The sequence below is a fragment of the Sarcophilus harrisii genome, chromosome 4, assembly GCF_902635505.1.
Source record: "Sarcophilus harrisii chromosome 4, mSarHar1.11, whole genome shotgun sequence".
Classification (NCBI taxonomy): domain Eukaryota; kingdom Metazoa; phylum Chordata; class Mammalia; order Dasyuromorphia; family Dasyuridae; genus Sarcophilus; species Sarcophilus harrisii.
In genome coordinates, this window is record NC_045429.1 from 204,758,709 (window position 1) to 204,774,299 (window position 15,591).

At 32.2% G+C, this 15,591-nt stretch overlaps 1 protein-coding gene across 5 annotated transcripts in view; it reads left to right on the top strand.

Moving 5' to 3' along the window:
* Positions 1–15,591, top strand: part of FBXL4 (F-box and leucine rich repeat protein 4) — a 119,471-nt gene that overhangs the window by 53,701 nt on the left and 50,179 nt on the right. For all 5 annotated transcript variants that reach the window (XM_023503129.2, XM_031964499.1, XM_023503132.2 and 2 more), the window contains one exon: positions 11,481–11,694. In XM_023503129.2, coding sequence (XP_023358897.1) covers positions 11,481–11,694 — 214 coding nt within the window. The remainder of the gene's footprint in view (positions 1–11,480; positions 11,695–15,591) is intronic.

Sequence of the window (15,591 nt, forward strand, 5' to 3'; positions counted from 1 at the left end):
TGTTAAATGTCACCTGTTAAACATTGGAAGCTTATGAGTTATATATTTATTCAGGAATATAGCCATTTTATCTTATGTTGTAAATTTGTGGGGAGTTTTAATTGTTGATGACAGTTTCCATTATGTTTCAGAAAATAATTTTCTTATTTTTATTAAACTAAATGAATGATCACTAAAGGGGGAGGGGAACTTAAGGAAATTTCATAAAATTTTTGCTTAATGAAAAAAATTTTCTGTTCTTATTGATACACCATTATCCTTGAAAAGTCCTATATGAAGTAAAATTGTATTAAATTCTGTTAACTTACTATAAATCCAATGATACATTCTCATCAACAAATTTTTGGTGTCAAGGTATCTGAAAATCTGATAACAGTAATAATGCTTAAACTGTTTTTAACAATATCCAAAATGCTAACATTAGTGAACAGTATTTCAAAAACAAAAACAATACACATGCAGTTCTGGCTATCCTTTTAGTTCTATAGAAACATTAGGCTTTTCTTTTTATTGGACTTTATGATAAGCTTTTAAAAAGTGTACATGTAGCCACAAGAGTTGATACATACTCAGAATCTATATGATTCTGTGAATTAGATCCTAAATATTTTATTGCTATAATAATAAGTACAGTATGAGTTTCATAAGTTTTTAATAATAGTAATATCTCCATCTTATAGATGAGGAAACTAAGTCACGGAACAATTAAATAACATGTACAGGGTCACACACCTAGAGTTTCTGAGCTTAAATTTCAACTTGGGTTTTTCTGATTCTGGCTTCAGTCCTCTATCCGCTGCATAGCCTGGTTGCCTATATGAACAATGCAAAAATGATATTTTTTAATTTTTGAATGATATGTATTTTTGTTAAAATTTGAATGCATTCATTTACTTTACCTATTTTTCCCTCTTCACTTTGAACTTCTTTTGTTGTCAAGTAAGACCAGAAAGATCTGGAGCTAGTAATAACCAAATACATTTAGAGTATGAAGAATTAAAACAATCTGAATATGAAAGGAGCTGTTGACATTCAGTAGCAGACATAAGATATTCAGCTTTCTGATTTCACATACCTAATAGCAGCTAATACACAGTGCCTTCTTTCTAAGTAGAAGGAACTCAATCATTCAGTCATAAAGCATTTATTTAGCACCATAAAGCCAAATACTGTGTTATGTATTGGGGATGAAGAGAGAAGAAAATAAATCATTTTCTGCCTTTAACACAGATCCTGATACACAGGAAGTGATTAATAAATGCTTTTACATTCGATTGTAAATTCAAGGTAGTTAAAGGCAAGTAATTAGAAGGGAAGGATATTTGCATTAGGAGAGTAGGGGTGGGAATCAGGAAAGACTTTTTGTAGAAAGTATAGCTAAAGCTGGATTGTGAAGGAAGAGAATTTTTTTTTTTTAACATAGAAGTCAGGAGAAAATGCATTAATGCAAGAGGAATGAATGGCCAGTGCAAACACACAGAACCAGGAGATGGAGAATTGTCTTTGAGGAACAGCAAGAAAGCAATTTTGTTGGAATGAGAATGCAGGAAATGACAATGGAATGACAATGCAGGAAAGAGAGTAAATATATCAAGATGCTGGAAATCTGGGTTGGGTTTAAAAGTCAAAAACAAAGAAGTTTCTCTTTTACTCTAGAGATAATGGAGCTCCTCCAAAGCTATTTGAAAGGAAGAGTTGATCCTATGTTAAGGAAAATAATTTTGGTAGTTATGTGGAAGTTTGACTGAAGTAGAGAGAAAAAAAAGAGATTCAGACAGAGAGAGACAGAGATAGAGATCTAATATTGAGACTGATATTGAGTTTAATTTAGAGGCCACTGTACATACTGTATGCAAAAGGTGCTGAGTCTCCACTAGAGTTGTAGTTCTATGAATAGAGAAAAGATAAAACATCCAAGTGGTGCTGTAGAAGTAAGAATGAAAAGATTTGGCAAGTAATTGTTTATATGAGCATGAGTAAGAATGAGAAATTGAGGATAACATTTAAGTTAAAACTTGGAAAACTGGAAAAATAGTGTTGTCTGCAACAGAAATAAGGAATTTTGCAAGAGGAAGGAATGGTATTGAAGTTTGCTGTACACAGTAAGTTTACATATCTCCAGAATATCCAGTGATGAATGATTGAAACTTAGGGAGAGACTAGATATATTGTTTTGTGATTCATTTGTATGTAAATGGCAGTTAAGTTCCTGGAGCTGATGAGCTCACCAAAAGAAGTTTAGAGAGAAAAAAGAAGAGGGAACAGCACAGATCATTGGAGAATGCCCTGCCCATAATTAGGGGACTTGGTATGGTTGATCAACAAGCACAGAAAACTAAAAGGGAATTTCATAACAAATACTGTCATGAAAATTCAGAGAGGAACCTTTCAAAGCTCACAGAGGCATAGCCATCTTCAGTCAGTGAAGAACTAATAGTTGGTGTTTATATTTATCGGCCACATTATGGCAGGCTTAGGTCTCTTTCCCCACCAGGATTTAGTCTTTACCTCCTACCTGAACATTTGAAGGAAAAAAAAGGCAGACAAAATGACTAATATATTTGGCTAATATTCACCCCAATTCTGTTTCCAAAGCCAATTACAGAAGCTTCTCACCATGTGATTATTGTACCAGAAATAATTTCAGATGGTCTGTGCATACCTCAAACTCCAAATAGATATTGTAGATAGATTAATTGAGCACTCTGTACATAAGGGCTGGACTCATTAGTCAGTCCCCCATTATACTTGTTTAAACTTTCTTATTTATATAACTAATTCTAATATATAAGAAGAAATAGGAAGAAAACATCAATTTGCTTTTCTAAATTTTAGATTATTGTTTTATGGATAGAGTTTCTCATGGCACGATTAAAGCTTCATTTTATTTTTCAACTAGAAATTTGGTCTGGGTTGTCAGTTCACTCAAATTAATTGCTCGACCTTGTTTAAAGAATAACAAAAAACAAAAATAAACATAAGTATTTTATATTTAACTACAGCATTTTAGCCTGTAAACTAGTTGATTTAAAAAAAAAGTTTTATTGATGATTTAAAAAAAAACAAAACAACTTTACCATCATTCTCTTATCTCCCTAAAATAGAATACTTTTTTGTAACAAAGTACAAAGCAAATTAGCACTTTGGCCAAAGACATTTATTCTCAATCTCATCCTTTTAATCCTTATTATGTACATTAAGTGAATATTTATTAAAAGGGAAAAAGGGAAAGTATTTTTTCCAAAGGGGTGCATTAAAAGTTTTTCAGACTGATTGCTGTTGGTCCCTTTACTTTGACTAACTGAATTGATAGTCATTATGATTTGTAGGCAGCATTCCCAGAATAAACAATAAATATTCATAACTTGATTATTAATGAATAATCTATGAATAAGTATGGTCTATTTATGCTCATTACTGTGAACAAGATTTATTTATAATAATTTTAAGAAAAAAAGTAGATTTTTTTTTCCAAAGTAGAGATAAGTATTAAATGATCAGTTTCTAGGGAGTTTTTGGAAAAAGATTAATGTAACTCCTTGTTGCTGATAATTCTGTATACATATAGCACTGTATTTCTGTAGGGTGAAATTATTTAACATGAATTTTCTTATGAATTCTTAGGAAATGGTATCCCTGAAGTATTCAGCAAATACATTTAGAAGATACTGATACTTAAAATTTTTGATCATAATAAATAAATCTGTCCTTTCTATATATGGAAATCTGTAAATTGACAGCTTAACATATTGCCTACATTTATCAGTTTATATGCAACTTCTCTATTTATTTATAATTTTATTTTTTGCTGAGCCAATTGGGATGAAGTGACTTGCCCAGTGTCACACAGCTAGGAAGCGTTAAGTGTCTGAGATCAGATTTGAACTGGTCATCCTGACTTCAGGGCTGGTGCTCTATCTACTGTGCCACCTAGTTGCCCCTATATGCAACTTCTTAATATCAAATTTATTTCCCAATTCTTCTTAAGCTAAAAAAACCAAAAAAAAAAAGATAAAAACTTTTGGGACATCAATATAGTTAAGTATTTGATGATTAGTTTTTAAATAATTTTTATTCATAATTTCTTTTATCTGGAATTGATATCATATCCAAAAAAATTTATATTTATTTAGAATAATAATGAGTTTAATTTTTTCAAGAGTCATTGCAATGTGAATAACATAAACACACAGTTAGGTGTCAAGAGGCCCAAGATTTTCACCTAATGCTACTACTACCTTCTTATTAAAAAGGCATGCTCTGCAGATTAGCACCTGATGCTGGAATGAGTAAACTGATATTAAATTGTTCAATCAAGTGATGTTAATTATTTCAGGGTGCAAAATAACATTTAGAAAATGACTTCTTCCTCTGTACTATGTATTACTTCAGAAAAAATTAATTTGCCTTATAAAGATGAGCAATTTGTTTCTATATTAGAAACTTGTTTACTTGATATCATGAGACAGCTTTAGATTCCTTACTTGAAGACAAGTCTATACCATCATCATCATCAATAATTATTTTGTGAGAATCTGCTGAGTATATCATACTCTCTTGGTATTGCAATAAACATAGATGGGAGGCAGAAAATGTGGAAAAGCTTAAACTTACATAAAACTAGCTATTTCAAGGTAACAAACTAACCATAAGAAGTTAACAATTTTAAAGCAAACTGATTATATTCAAGATAAATAATTGGTTGATGAAGATAAAAGTAATTATTATATGTTAATGGTTTCTTCATTTTCACATCCTTTTATTATGACTTCCACTCTCGCCCCCTCTCCTGGAGCTATCCTTACTTAACAAAGAATAAAAAAAGACAAAGAAAAACAGTTTGACAGTATAAACCAATACATTAGCTAAGTTGAACAATTTGTGCATAATGTACAGCCATATCCTTCCATCTTTCTAAAGAAGAGAGGGAGGTTTATGCTTACTTCTCTTATGGCTAAACTTGGTCATTATAACTATAATGTTCAATTTTGATTTTTTTCTTTCCTTCATTTTAGTAATTTTTCATAGTTTTTTTTTCTGTTTATGCTTCATCTGTATGCATATAAATGTTCTCATCTTTTTCTGAATGGTTTCAGTCATCATTTTTTATGGTGTATGTTCACATGTCATAATTTGGTTAGCATTCCCTTGTTTATGATCTCTGCTTCATCTCTCTTGGTCCTTGCTAATTATAAGACATATTGCTATAAATTTTGCTATAGATGGACCCTCCTTTCTATCTTTGATCTCCTTGGGGCATATGTATGTTAAAAGGGTCTTTTGGTTACTTTCTGACTCTTAAAGTTGTCTAGTGCCAATTCTCTCCATTCTTCATAGAATCAAAACTTCCAAGATATTCATTCTAGCTTCTCCCCTCTAAAGGAATTGCCCCATAAAGCTTGCCCCAAGGATTCCTTTTTTCCATAGTATCTCTCAGAACAATGCCAATGTCCATAGAAGATAGAGAAAGGACTACCCTATGGTAGACCATTTACTTGCCATGACCTTGATTATGTAGCCCACCACTGATCTGTACCCTCTTGCTCTTTACCTTTTTTTTGCCTCAGAAACCCACTCTCCTAGGAGTTTCAGCTCTATTCTAAGGTAGTATGAGTGATCTTTTCAGGTATCAGATCCCTGAGACCATATCTAGGACAAAGAATTCACCTATTTCTCTTTATAGATAGTCTCTCTTTGCTTATATAAGCATCTATTAATGCAACTTCCTCCCACTACCAAAGCAAAGTCTTCCTCCTATACCCTCATCTCCCTTTTCAATCCTTCCTTCTCTCTTCCTCCTTACCCACTTCCCTACAAGTTCTTTTCCTGAGACCATATTTCCTTCATTATTAGCCCTCACTTTGACTCAAGCATATTACACACTCCCTAAAGCACCCTATATCCTTTCCCCTTTTCATTTTTCTACTGTTTCATAATGTAGTTCCTAAAAGAACATTCACTTGTAGGCAATTGTCACTAGATTCTGTCCATAATGTCCCAGACCTACCCCTTCATTGTTATTTCCACCTAATTTCTGCCTTCACCTCAGTTTCCTCATGCATATCCAGGAGGAAGTCTCTTACTAGTTTCTGCTATCTGTCTGTTGCTGTTGTAGTCCTTAGCTGCTGCTTGTATTCATTCCTCCTGCCTTTCTGTTGTGTATGGGGAGTTTGAGAAGCATGGAACCTTTTCAAATCTGGTTTCCTTCCTAAAATTTTTTCTCATGCCTCTTAATTAAACATTCATCTTTTTAATTTATAGTTAAGCTCAGTTTTACAATGTAGGTCACACTAAATTACAATATTCTTTGGGGACACACTGTTCCCTTCCCTCCTGCATTTTCCATTTGGTGCAGAAGAATCTTGTTTTATTCATATTTTGAATTGAAGGTCTTTTTCTTGGTCCCTTGCAAAACTTGTTTTTTCTGAATTGCATCATGAAATTTAACCACAAGGTGCTATGCTGACTATAAATTTTGGTCTTATAATTCTCATTTCTCTTGTAAACCTCTCAAGAACAGCATCTTGTGTTTCCATATATTCTTCTGAAATTCTAGAGTACTTTTGTCTCATTATGTTGGATCATTTTCCTGTATTTATTCATAGATGCCTAAACTCATATTAGCTCTGGAGGCCATAGTCGGCTGTTAAAGTCTCACATTGATTTTTCTCCTTATATTCAAAATCTTTTGAGTTTTCTTCCTCTTGAGATTTTTTATAACTTAAGTCTTGCCCACTCCCACCTTAATTTTTTTCTGTTGCTCACTTTCTAACTCCATCCCCTCTGTGGTTTTCCTAGTGGCTAGATCTCAGAGTATCTTGGCCTCATCCCACTCTGGGCAATTCATAGTTTACTAGTCTAAGTCTCTGTCTCAGGTGACTTTGAATTGGATGAACAGGATGCTGAGCTTTTTCTGTCAGGAATAGTAAAATACCTCACAATTTTCCTCTCCCCAGTCCTGTCCTGATGTCCTGTCTTATTCTCGCTGTTCCTCAGTTCTCTAGATACACAACAGCAATTCAGAGAGCTGCCATATTAGTGTTACAGAATTGATTTCTGCAATTTGGGTATTTTGAGGCTCTGAGAGAAGGTGAGAATGAGGTGTGAAGTTGAGCTCTATTTCAAGTAGAGGCCTGTGATCCACTCCACCTTGTTTTTTTGTTTCTCAGCTCACTTGCATAGAGTTTTTGCAGCATATTAATGGCATGGCACTGTCTAGCTCTCATGGTCCCAGCAAATTTCTGTAGCATGGAATCTGTATCTCCTTGGCACTAGAAAGAAGAGTAGGTATTAGGGTATATTGTTGAGTTTTGGTTATTTCTGTGTATTGGTTATTTAAGTTTTGTGTCAAGCCCATATATTAGGTCCTTGAATCAGCTAGTGTAACTTTGAAGTTCATAGCACAGTGGTGGTAGGGAAGAGGGTGTTGGGTGCACTCAGGATAGATGTCAGTTCACGAATTTCGATTTTTTTAAGAAACTTCTTTTGGATTCTAGGTGTCTTAGATCATGAAGATAGCTGAAGTTGCTTTATCTTTGGTATATAATTTCTATCTGGAAGGGATTTGAGAAGTAGTGAGAATCACAGAAAGTGTTTAGTTCTTCATCTTGTTGGTCACATGATCTTGAAATCTTGGTCACTTTCTTAGCATAATTCCAAATTCCTCCCAGAATGGTTGGGCCATCTCACAGCTTCAACAATACATTAGTATGTCTGTCTTTGCGTAGCCCCTCTAACATTGTCTAGGTCCATGCTTTTTCATCTTTACTAATTTTCTGGGTATGAAGTGAAATCTCAGAGTCGTTTGATTTGCACTTCTCTTATTATTGATATTTTTCACATGATTATTTAGTAATTTGAAATTCTTTTGTTTGGCCACTTTTTCATTGGAGAATAGCCTTAGTTTAAATTTTAATGAGTGAATTTTGCCCAGTCATATTATATATAGCACAAGAATTTATGTTTTAATGTCACATGCTCTTAGTGTGTTTACTCCCAATATCTTAAATGTGGAGCTATTACATTATTAATAGTATTCTTATTGCCCTTGAAAGGAAATGTGGGATAACGAATAGAAGGAGAATTGACATAGAACCAGGAAGATTTGGGTTCAAGTCCAGACTCTAACATTGACTATCTTTGTGATCCTAGGGATATCCCTATCTTCATCTCACAGTGCTTTTGACATCTCTCTAAGACTATAAAGAAAGAAGGTGGTGACTTGCATTGGCAAAAGATGTTTCCTCATGATAACAGTAAAATTACATGTTCAGTTCTTGGCCCTGTTTTACTTAAATGCACGCAACCAGTTGCAATAGATAGAAATATCTGATTGTTAATATTGAGTTCAACTTAATTCATTGCTGATTCTAAGATACGAACTTTGTCTCCTGCAGATTTTTTAAAAAAAGAAATTGACTTATAAAGTTATATACAGTAATGTAGAAAATAAGTTATGAATTATATTTTATCATATCAATTGGTACTCCTTTGGAAATATCTTAGTTACATAGAATTAATTACTTCAGGTATAGGATAGGAGGAAATACTTTATCCAATGGTTAATTTGTCATTTACTTCTAATGTTTGAAATAATATATTAACAAAGATGATTTTTCATCATAAGGAAAGTGAACAACACACCTGATGGCGGTTACCTATATAAATTTGAGAAATTCCCTTCTGGCTCTATACTTCTATGATTTCAAGTGTAATAAAATGTTTACTTATGCATTATTAATTTTTAAGTGTTATACATTGTTTGTTTTTGAAAATTCATATCCATTTCCATTAAAAGAAATGGCAAGACCAGATTAAGTAAACTAATTAGGAATTATGTTTGACTCATTTTTCTTCAAATAGTTTTTGAGTCACAGCTAAGAACATTAAATCTACTCAGTGTCTTTCTGTAGTTACTGAAACTCAAGTTTTACATAAATTGTTTAAACTTGAAAGAAAGAAGGCCATTAAGAATCAAAGAGGGTTTAAAACAAGGTTTTAGAGAATATTTAGAGGCCATAGCATACTAAATTCATTACTATAAAACATAATAGTAATTATTTACTATTGCTAATTAGTAGCCAATTAATAAAATAATATGGTTACTTTTAAATATTCTTTACTATTCCTATTTTTGAATTAAAATTATTTTACCTACTTTGTCTTGTTAAACATTTGTAAACTACAAAGTTCTCATTGTAAATATTGCCCAATTTTGTTTTGATGGTGACTAAATAAGATAATATATTTACATTAATGAATAAATAAAAATATGTTTTTACATGTATGGATATATGCTTCTAATCTATATAGGTATTATACACACACACACACACACACACACACACATATGACACTTGAGAATTGTACTAAGATCAGTTAGATTTGGGATAACTTCAAAGCACTTGATATGAAATAGAAAAACTGTCCCATTGCATGTTTCTCAGTCTGAAATTTAGATAGTAAGGCCTAATAATTAAAGTTAACATTTGATTATTAATATATTTCAATAACTTAAGTAGGTTATCTGAGGCTAAATCTCATTGTAAGTCTTGAAAATTCTTGATAAAAGACTAAGGGTGAAAATTTATTCAAATTAATGATATTTAAAGAACTCTAGCTTTTACAGCTTGCCAAAGTCAAGACCCTTGATTTCATGGCAACAATACTTGGGCAGACAGTAACCCATTTAAAACTAAAGCTGGTTGAGAAAGAGGAGGCCTGATATTTACTCAGTTAATTTTGGTTCCTGTTCTCCATTATTTCCAGCTTATAGTTAAATTTAATTTGATAGTCTAGTTTTTAAGCTGATCTTTTGTACAATTCATTCAGTTTGTTGTGCACATCTACAATATTAGTATTATTTTACACGTGAAAGAACAGAAGCTGAGAGTTAAGATGGCTTGCTCACAGTGGTCAAGCTGTAACCACAACCCAGTCCTTCTCATTTCCATATTTATTCTTTTTCCATTTTACCAGTGTGAATTTTTTTGGGAAAAAAAATCAGATTCTGTTTTTCAAATACTGATTACAAAACAGTTAAAGAGAATTGTCCTGAGACAATTTTAAAAATTGCTCATTTGTTTCTCATTAAATTTTTTAGTTGAAACTCACCTTTATCAAAACACACAATTTACATTGCTATCATTTGTAGCCTTTTTGTTGGAGCATCCATAAGAGAAATCAGAAATGAGCTCTGGTGACAATGGGAAAGTGTGTCATAAGTTCTGTCAATCTCTTCATTGTGGATGAAATAATGAAGAAATTATAAGGTGCTTCAGGATGTAGTGGTTTAGCATTAGGGAGTTATCTCAGATACTGAAAGGTAAAGTGCCTTGCTCAGGTTCACTTAGCCAGTAGCAAGAAATGAACTCAGCTTTCTACCTGATTCTAAAATCAGTTTTTTCTCTATTAACATATGTTGCTTCTTAGCAGACCAGTGCTAATCCTTATTCTGTTTCTTTTTAATTCGGTGTAGCAATTAATCTTGTGTCCTATTCAGAATCTCTAGTTAGTTAGAGGCATGTATTTAAATCAGCTGTCCAGCCTTCTTTCCAGAACTTATAAAAGTGATGCAAGTAGGCAGCAGAAAACTTCACATGGTAACTTGGATTACTGTTTAAAGCATTAGGTTTGCTCTGTGGAAAAGATTATTTTGGGTTTGAAATTCTCTTAGGTTTCAGTCACTTCTAGAATTTTAGAGTAGGCTAGTAGCAACCTGGTGTAGGCAGAAATGTTTTTTCCAATCTGCATCTAATTTTGAAATTATGATTATTGTGTTGATATGGTCTTTACTACAACTCTTTGTTGACTTATAAGTTGGATCATTTCAATATGTGATATGAAAAGCTGCCTTCAAGAATTCACAGTAATTCATTAGATTCAAAATACAGTAGTTTAGCAGCTAATAAATCAGCTTCAGGGAATACTTCACAGCTGTCTACTCTAGCCAATACAGAACTTTATGAAAACAGAAATAAGGTAGGTAGTAAAGTTTTTATTTTTTATTAGATTTATGGTAGTTTAATTTAGTATTATTTTGTGTGTTATTTATTAAATGTTATCTATGATTGAGTAGTCAGTGTTATGAAAACATCTCTTCCAAATTTCCAGAAAATTTGGAAAGGAAAGAAATTTATCTAACTAGATTGTGCTTACCAGCTAAAATGTGAATGTCATATTAGTAGGAGAAAAGGTGTCCTTTGCTCTGTTAATTTCCTGCTGTGTATTCACTGAGTTTTTCTAGTGAAGTGTAGCCACTTAATTTATTTTCTCAGGTTAATTTATTTTAGCCTAACCATGCATATTTTTAGTATGCAGATGAATATAAGAGAATTTAAGTGTTCCAAGTTATAAATTTGCCATAATAGAAATGCATACTTGTAACAGCATCTGTTTAGAATTGACAGTATTCCAAAACCCTGCAAAAAAAAATTGAATTAATTTTTTTTTCCAATTCACATGAAAAATATTTTTCACAGGTTCCTGAAAATTTGTGGATCTGAATTAGTACGCCTTGAATTGGCTTGTGGCCACTTCCTCAATGAAACTTGTTTGGAGGTTATTTCTGAGACATGTCCAAATCTTCAGGAATTAAATCTCTCCTCCTGTGATAAGTTACCACCACAAGCTTTCAACCACATTGCCAAGTTGTGTGGCCTTAAGCGACTTGTCCTTTATCGAACGAAAGTAGAGGTAAGAATTACTTATTTCCTTTTGTCACTTTCCATGACCAAATTATAAGCTTATTTTGCCTAATGTTGTTAGTTGGTTCCTTGACAATATGATTTTAGATGAAACATTAACTTAGGGAATGGTTAGTTCCATAGTAATAATGTCTTAAAGTAGAGATATATTCTTGAGGTTGAGTTTAATAGATGACCAGATGGAGCTTCTATGGCAGTTTTAGTGATAGAGAAAAAGGTATGGGACAGGATTTGGAGTAATCTCAGTGGATCAAGAAGCACTCTGGTTCTGGTTGATTTTAGTGAAAGCAGTGACCCTCAGTAGAGGAATGTTCCTGAGGATAATACAATACTAAATAAAATAGAGCCATACTTGAAAAGGGTGTTTAGTGAGTTTTAGGTGGGAGTAGATAAAGGATAGAGAAATTAGATGAATCTAGCCATAGGGGAATGGGGGTGGAGAGCTAATTGGTGGGATTGGGAAAGGTGTATATTAGTTTGTTGTCTGCTGATTAAACAGTAAAATCTTTAATAGCAGAGTTTTATAGTAGTTGGGTTATAATGTATTAATGACATTACAAAATATCCTTGGTTTTACTTTTTATGTGTGGCACATAATTAGTTGACTGCTTATAGTATTAATGTGAATTAACGTTTAAAAATTTCATTTAAAAATTGTAAACAAACTAAAATTTCTCATGCTCTAAATATAAAAATCAGTAGTTATTTTTTCATATTTGCATCCTTCATCTCATGGTAAGGAAATGAGAGGATATTGGGTGATGAAATGGGCTATAAGTTTGGTTAAGGAGAGTGAGTACTCTTGAAAAAACATTATTTTAATTTGTTGTATTTTTTAAAAATTCTGAACTTAATAAATACCAACGAAAATGAGTATTTCTCTCTAGTCTATAAAGCATAAAGAGAAAATTGTACATAAAAATGAATATTATGTACAGCTTGCTTTTCTTTTAAAATATATAATAAATTGAACATGTAACTTTCAAAGCTGTCCTTCCTTCTGGCCTTCCTTCTGTTCTCTTCTATGCATTTCAAAAACATATCTCAGTGACTCTTTTTTCTTCTTTAATTTTTCTTTCTCTTTTTTGGGCAGTCCCCTTCCAAGCTCCTCTCTTCTTTCCCAGAAAAGAAAAATAAAACCTTTGTAACAGCATGGTTAGACCAAAACTTCTCATATTGGTCATGTCTGAGTATGTCTTTGTTTTGGCTGAGTTTCTTTCTCTCTCTCTCTCTCTCTCTCTCTCTCTCTCTCTCTTTCTCTCTCACTAGGCAGTATGTTTTCTTATCAGTTTTCTGGAATTATAATTTCTCATTGCAGATTATAGTTTTTAAATCTTTCAAAGCTGTTTGTCTTTATTCATGTCGTTGTTGTATAAATTATTCTCTTTGTTCTTTTGCTCACTCCATTATGCATCAATTCATATAGTTTTTCCAGTTTTCTTTGAAATTATTCCTTTTATCATTTCTTAGAGCACAATAATATTTCATTCAGTCATATACCATAATTTATTTAACTCTTCCCCAATTCATGGGGTATAACCTTATACTCCAGTTCTTTACTATGACAAAAAAAGTTACTTTAAATATTTTTGTATGTATGGGTCATTTTCTTCAATCTTTGATCTCTTTGATGTATAGGTCTTACAATGATATTGTTGAGTCAAAGGGTTTATACAATTTAATGATTTATGGGGATATAATTTTAAATGTTTCCCAGCACATTTGGACCAGTTCACAGATTGACCAATAAGAGTGTATTATTATATTTGATTTCCCTCTATTTGTCATTTTCGTTTTTTAGTCATCTTTGCCAATATAAGTTATAAAATAAAATCTCAAAGTTGTTTTAATTTGTATTTCTCTAATATTTAATGATTTGGAACAATTTTATATATGCTTATTGATAGCCTTGACTTTTTTATTTGAAAATTACCTATTATATATTACTTATTTATTGAAAAATGATCTTTTTAAATTTGAATCAGTTTCTTACATATCTTGGTTTGTGGTCTTTATCAGAGAAAATTTCTTCAAAGATTTTTTTTTTTGCAAAAATTTCCTTCCAATTTTAATTGCATTGGGTTTTTTTTTCTTCTAAAACAGCAACTTGGAAATCAGCATTATCCAGGACTAGTCTTTGAGGAATAGTATTTATGTTAGTATAATTTAATTTTTTTTTCAAAAAAAAATTTTCCTCAAAAAAAATTATACACATATCCACACAACTATATTTTAGGACTACTGTGTTCAAGGCTATAGAATAGTATGAGCACATAGAAGAAAAATTAAAATACTCTTTTTTTTTTTTTTTTTTTTTTTTTTTTTTTTAGGAACATATATTCTGCTGCGGAGTATAGGTGTGATGTGTAATATAGATACAGATAAGTTGTTGAGCTTAAGATAGTAGTGGGAATATCCAGGATGACATATCCAGCAGGATGTTAGAGATAACTATAGTTTAAGAAAACAATTGTAATATTAAAATTATACATTATAATATAAAAATGATTGGAGACTTTATCTGTCTAGACCTTTGCTAGGTCCTATTCTCTGACTAAAGGAGAGAAGCTGATAATATCTTACCTTAATGAGGATTTTATCCTTCAGAAAATGAAGGCACCAAATGGGCAATTTGTATTCTGGACCTGACCCTCACTACAAGAAAGAACTGGTTGTAAGGGGGTGGAAATGATAAGAGACTTGTCAGGGAAATGACCATTCTAGTTTAGAATTTGTTATAGAGTAAATCCAAACATGATCTGACTTGTACCCCACCTTTTGGGGGAAGCTGATTTGAGAAGATTCAAAAAAAGTATAAGAAGAATGATAACCTAAAATTCTTCAATGTAAAATCAACTGAGAAAGTACAGAAAACTGTGTTTTGAAATTCTGCAGAGAGAAAGACAAACCTCCCATCAGTCATCTTATGAAAATATAAATAAACAAATACAAATACACAAGCATGACTTTATCCTTCAGGAGTTTTGTTAAAAATACCAAAACTCAGGATAAGCTAAAGTTAAGGAAAATGAGGAAAGCTAAGAATATAAAAAAATAGTTTTTAGTGGGACATTTGGGGAAACAAAGAGTATAAAAGAAGGAACATGATTATTGCTCAGGGTTTCACCTCAGTACTCCTTGAGGTAAAGGATGATTTCATTTTTGTCTTCTTGTTCCTCACTCCTTTACACAATGTAAAGGTTTGTTAAATTAAATTAAATTAAATTAAATTAAATTAAATTAAGCTGAATGACCAAAAGTGGAGAATTGTAGATAAAATTAAGATGGCCAATAGGGAGTTGATTCTCAAGATAAGCTGGGAGATATAGATAATAAGGATTCTACCTACTTTTGAAGAATTGTCACCAGACCCAAATGAACTGTACCTCCATGAGCTGTCAGGTATAAATGATGACATATAGTCAATGATACCTCAAGGTTCCTGGAAAATAGGAAAGAAAGCAGGATTGGAACAGGGCACATGTTTTGATTTTCAAAAATGGGAAAAGAATAGATTCTAAAAGCTATAGATCAGGTATACCCTAAAGAGATCAAAGAGAGGAACAGCATCCCTAAATACATAGATACAGCAATTTTTGTTATAGTAAAAACTAGAAGTGAATGAGGTGCCTCCAAGAGAGCAGCTTATTGTGTTCTTCAATTCTGAGACAGTTTCAGTGATATCTGGGAAAGGTTGTATAAACTGATTTAGAATTATGTAGTAGAATCTGGAGAAAAATTTATACAATAACAGACAAACAACCTTGAAAGATTTAAGAACTCTGATCCAAGCAATGACTAACCATGATTCCATGAGACAAATGAAGAAATATGTTACCCAACTATTGAGAGGAGATGGATTCAAAATGCAGAACAAGACATACAT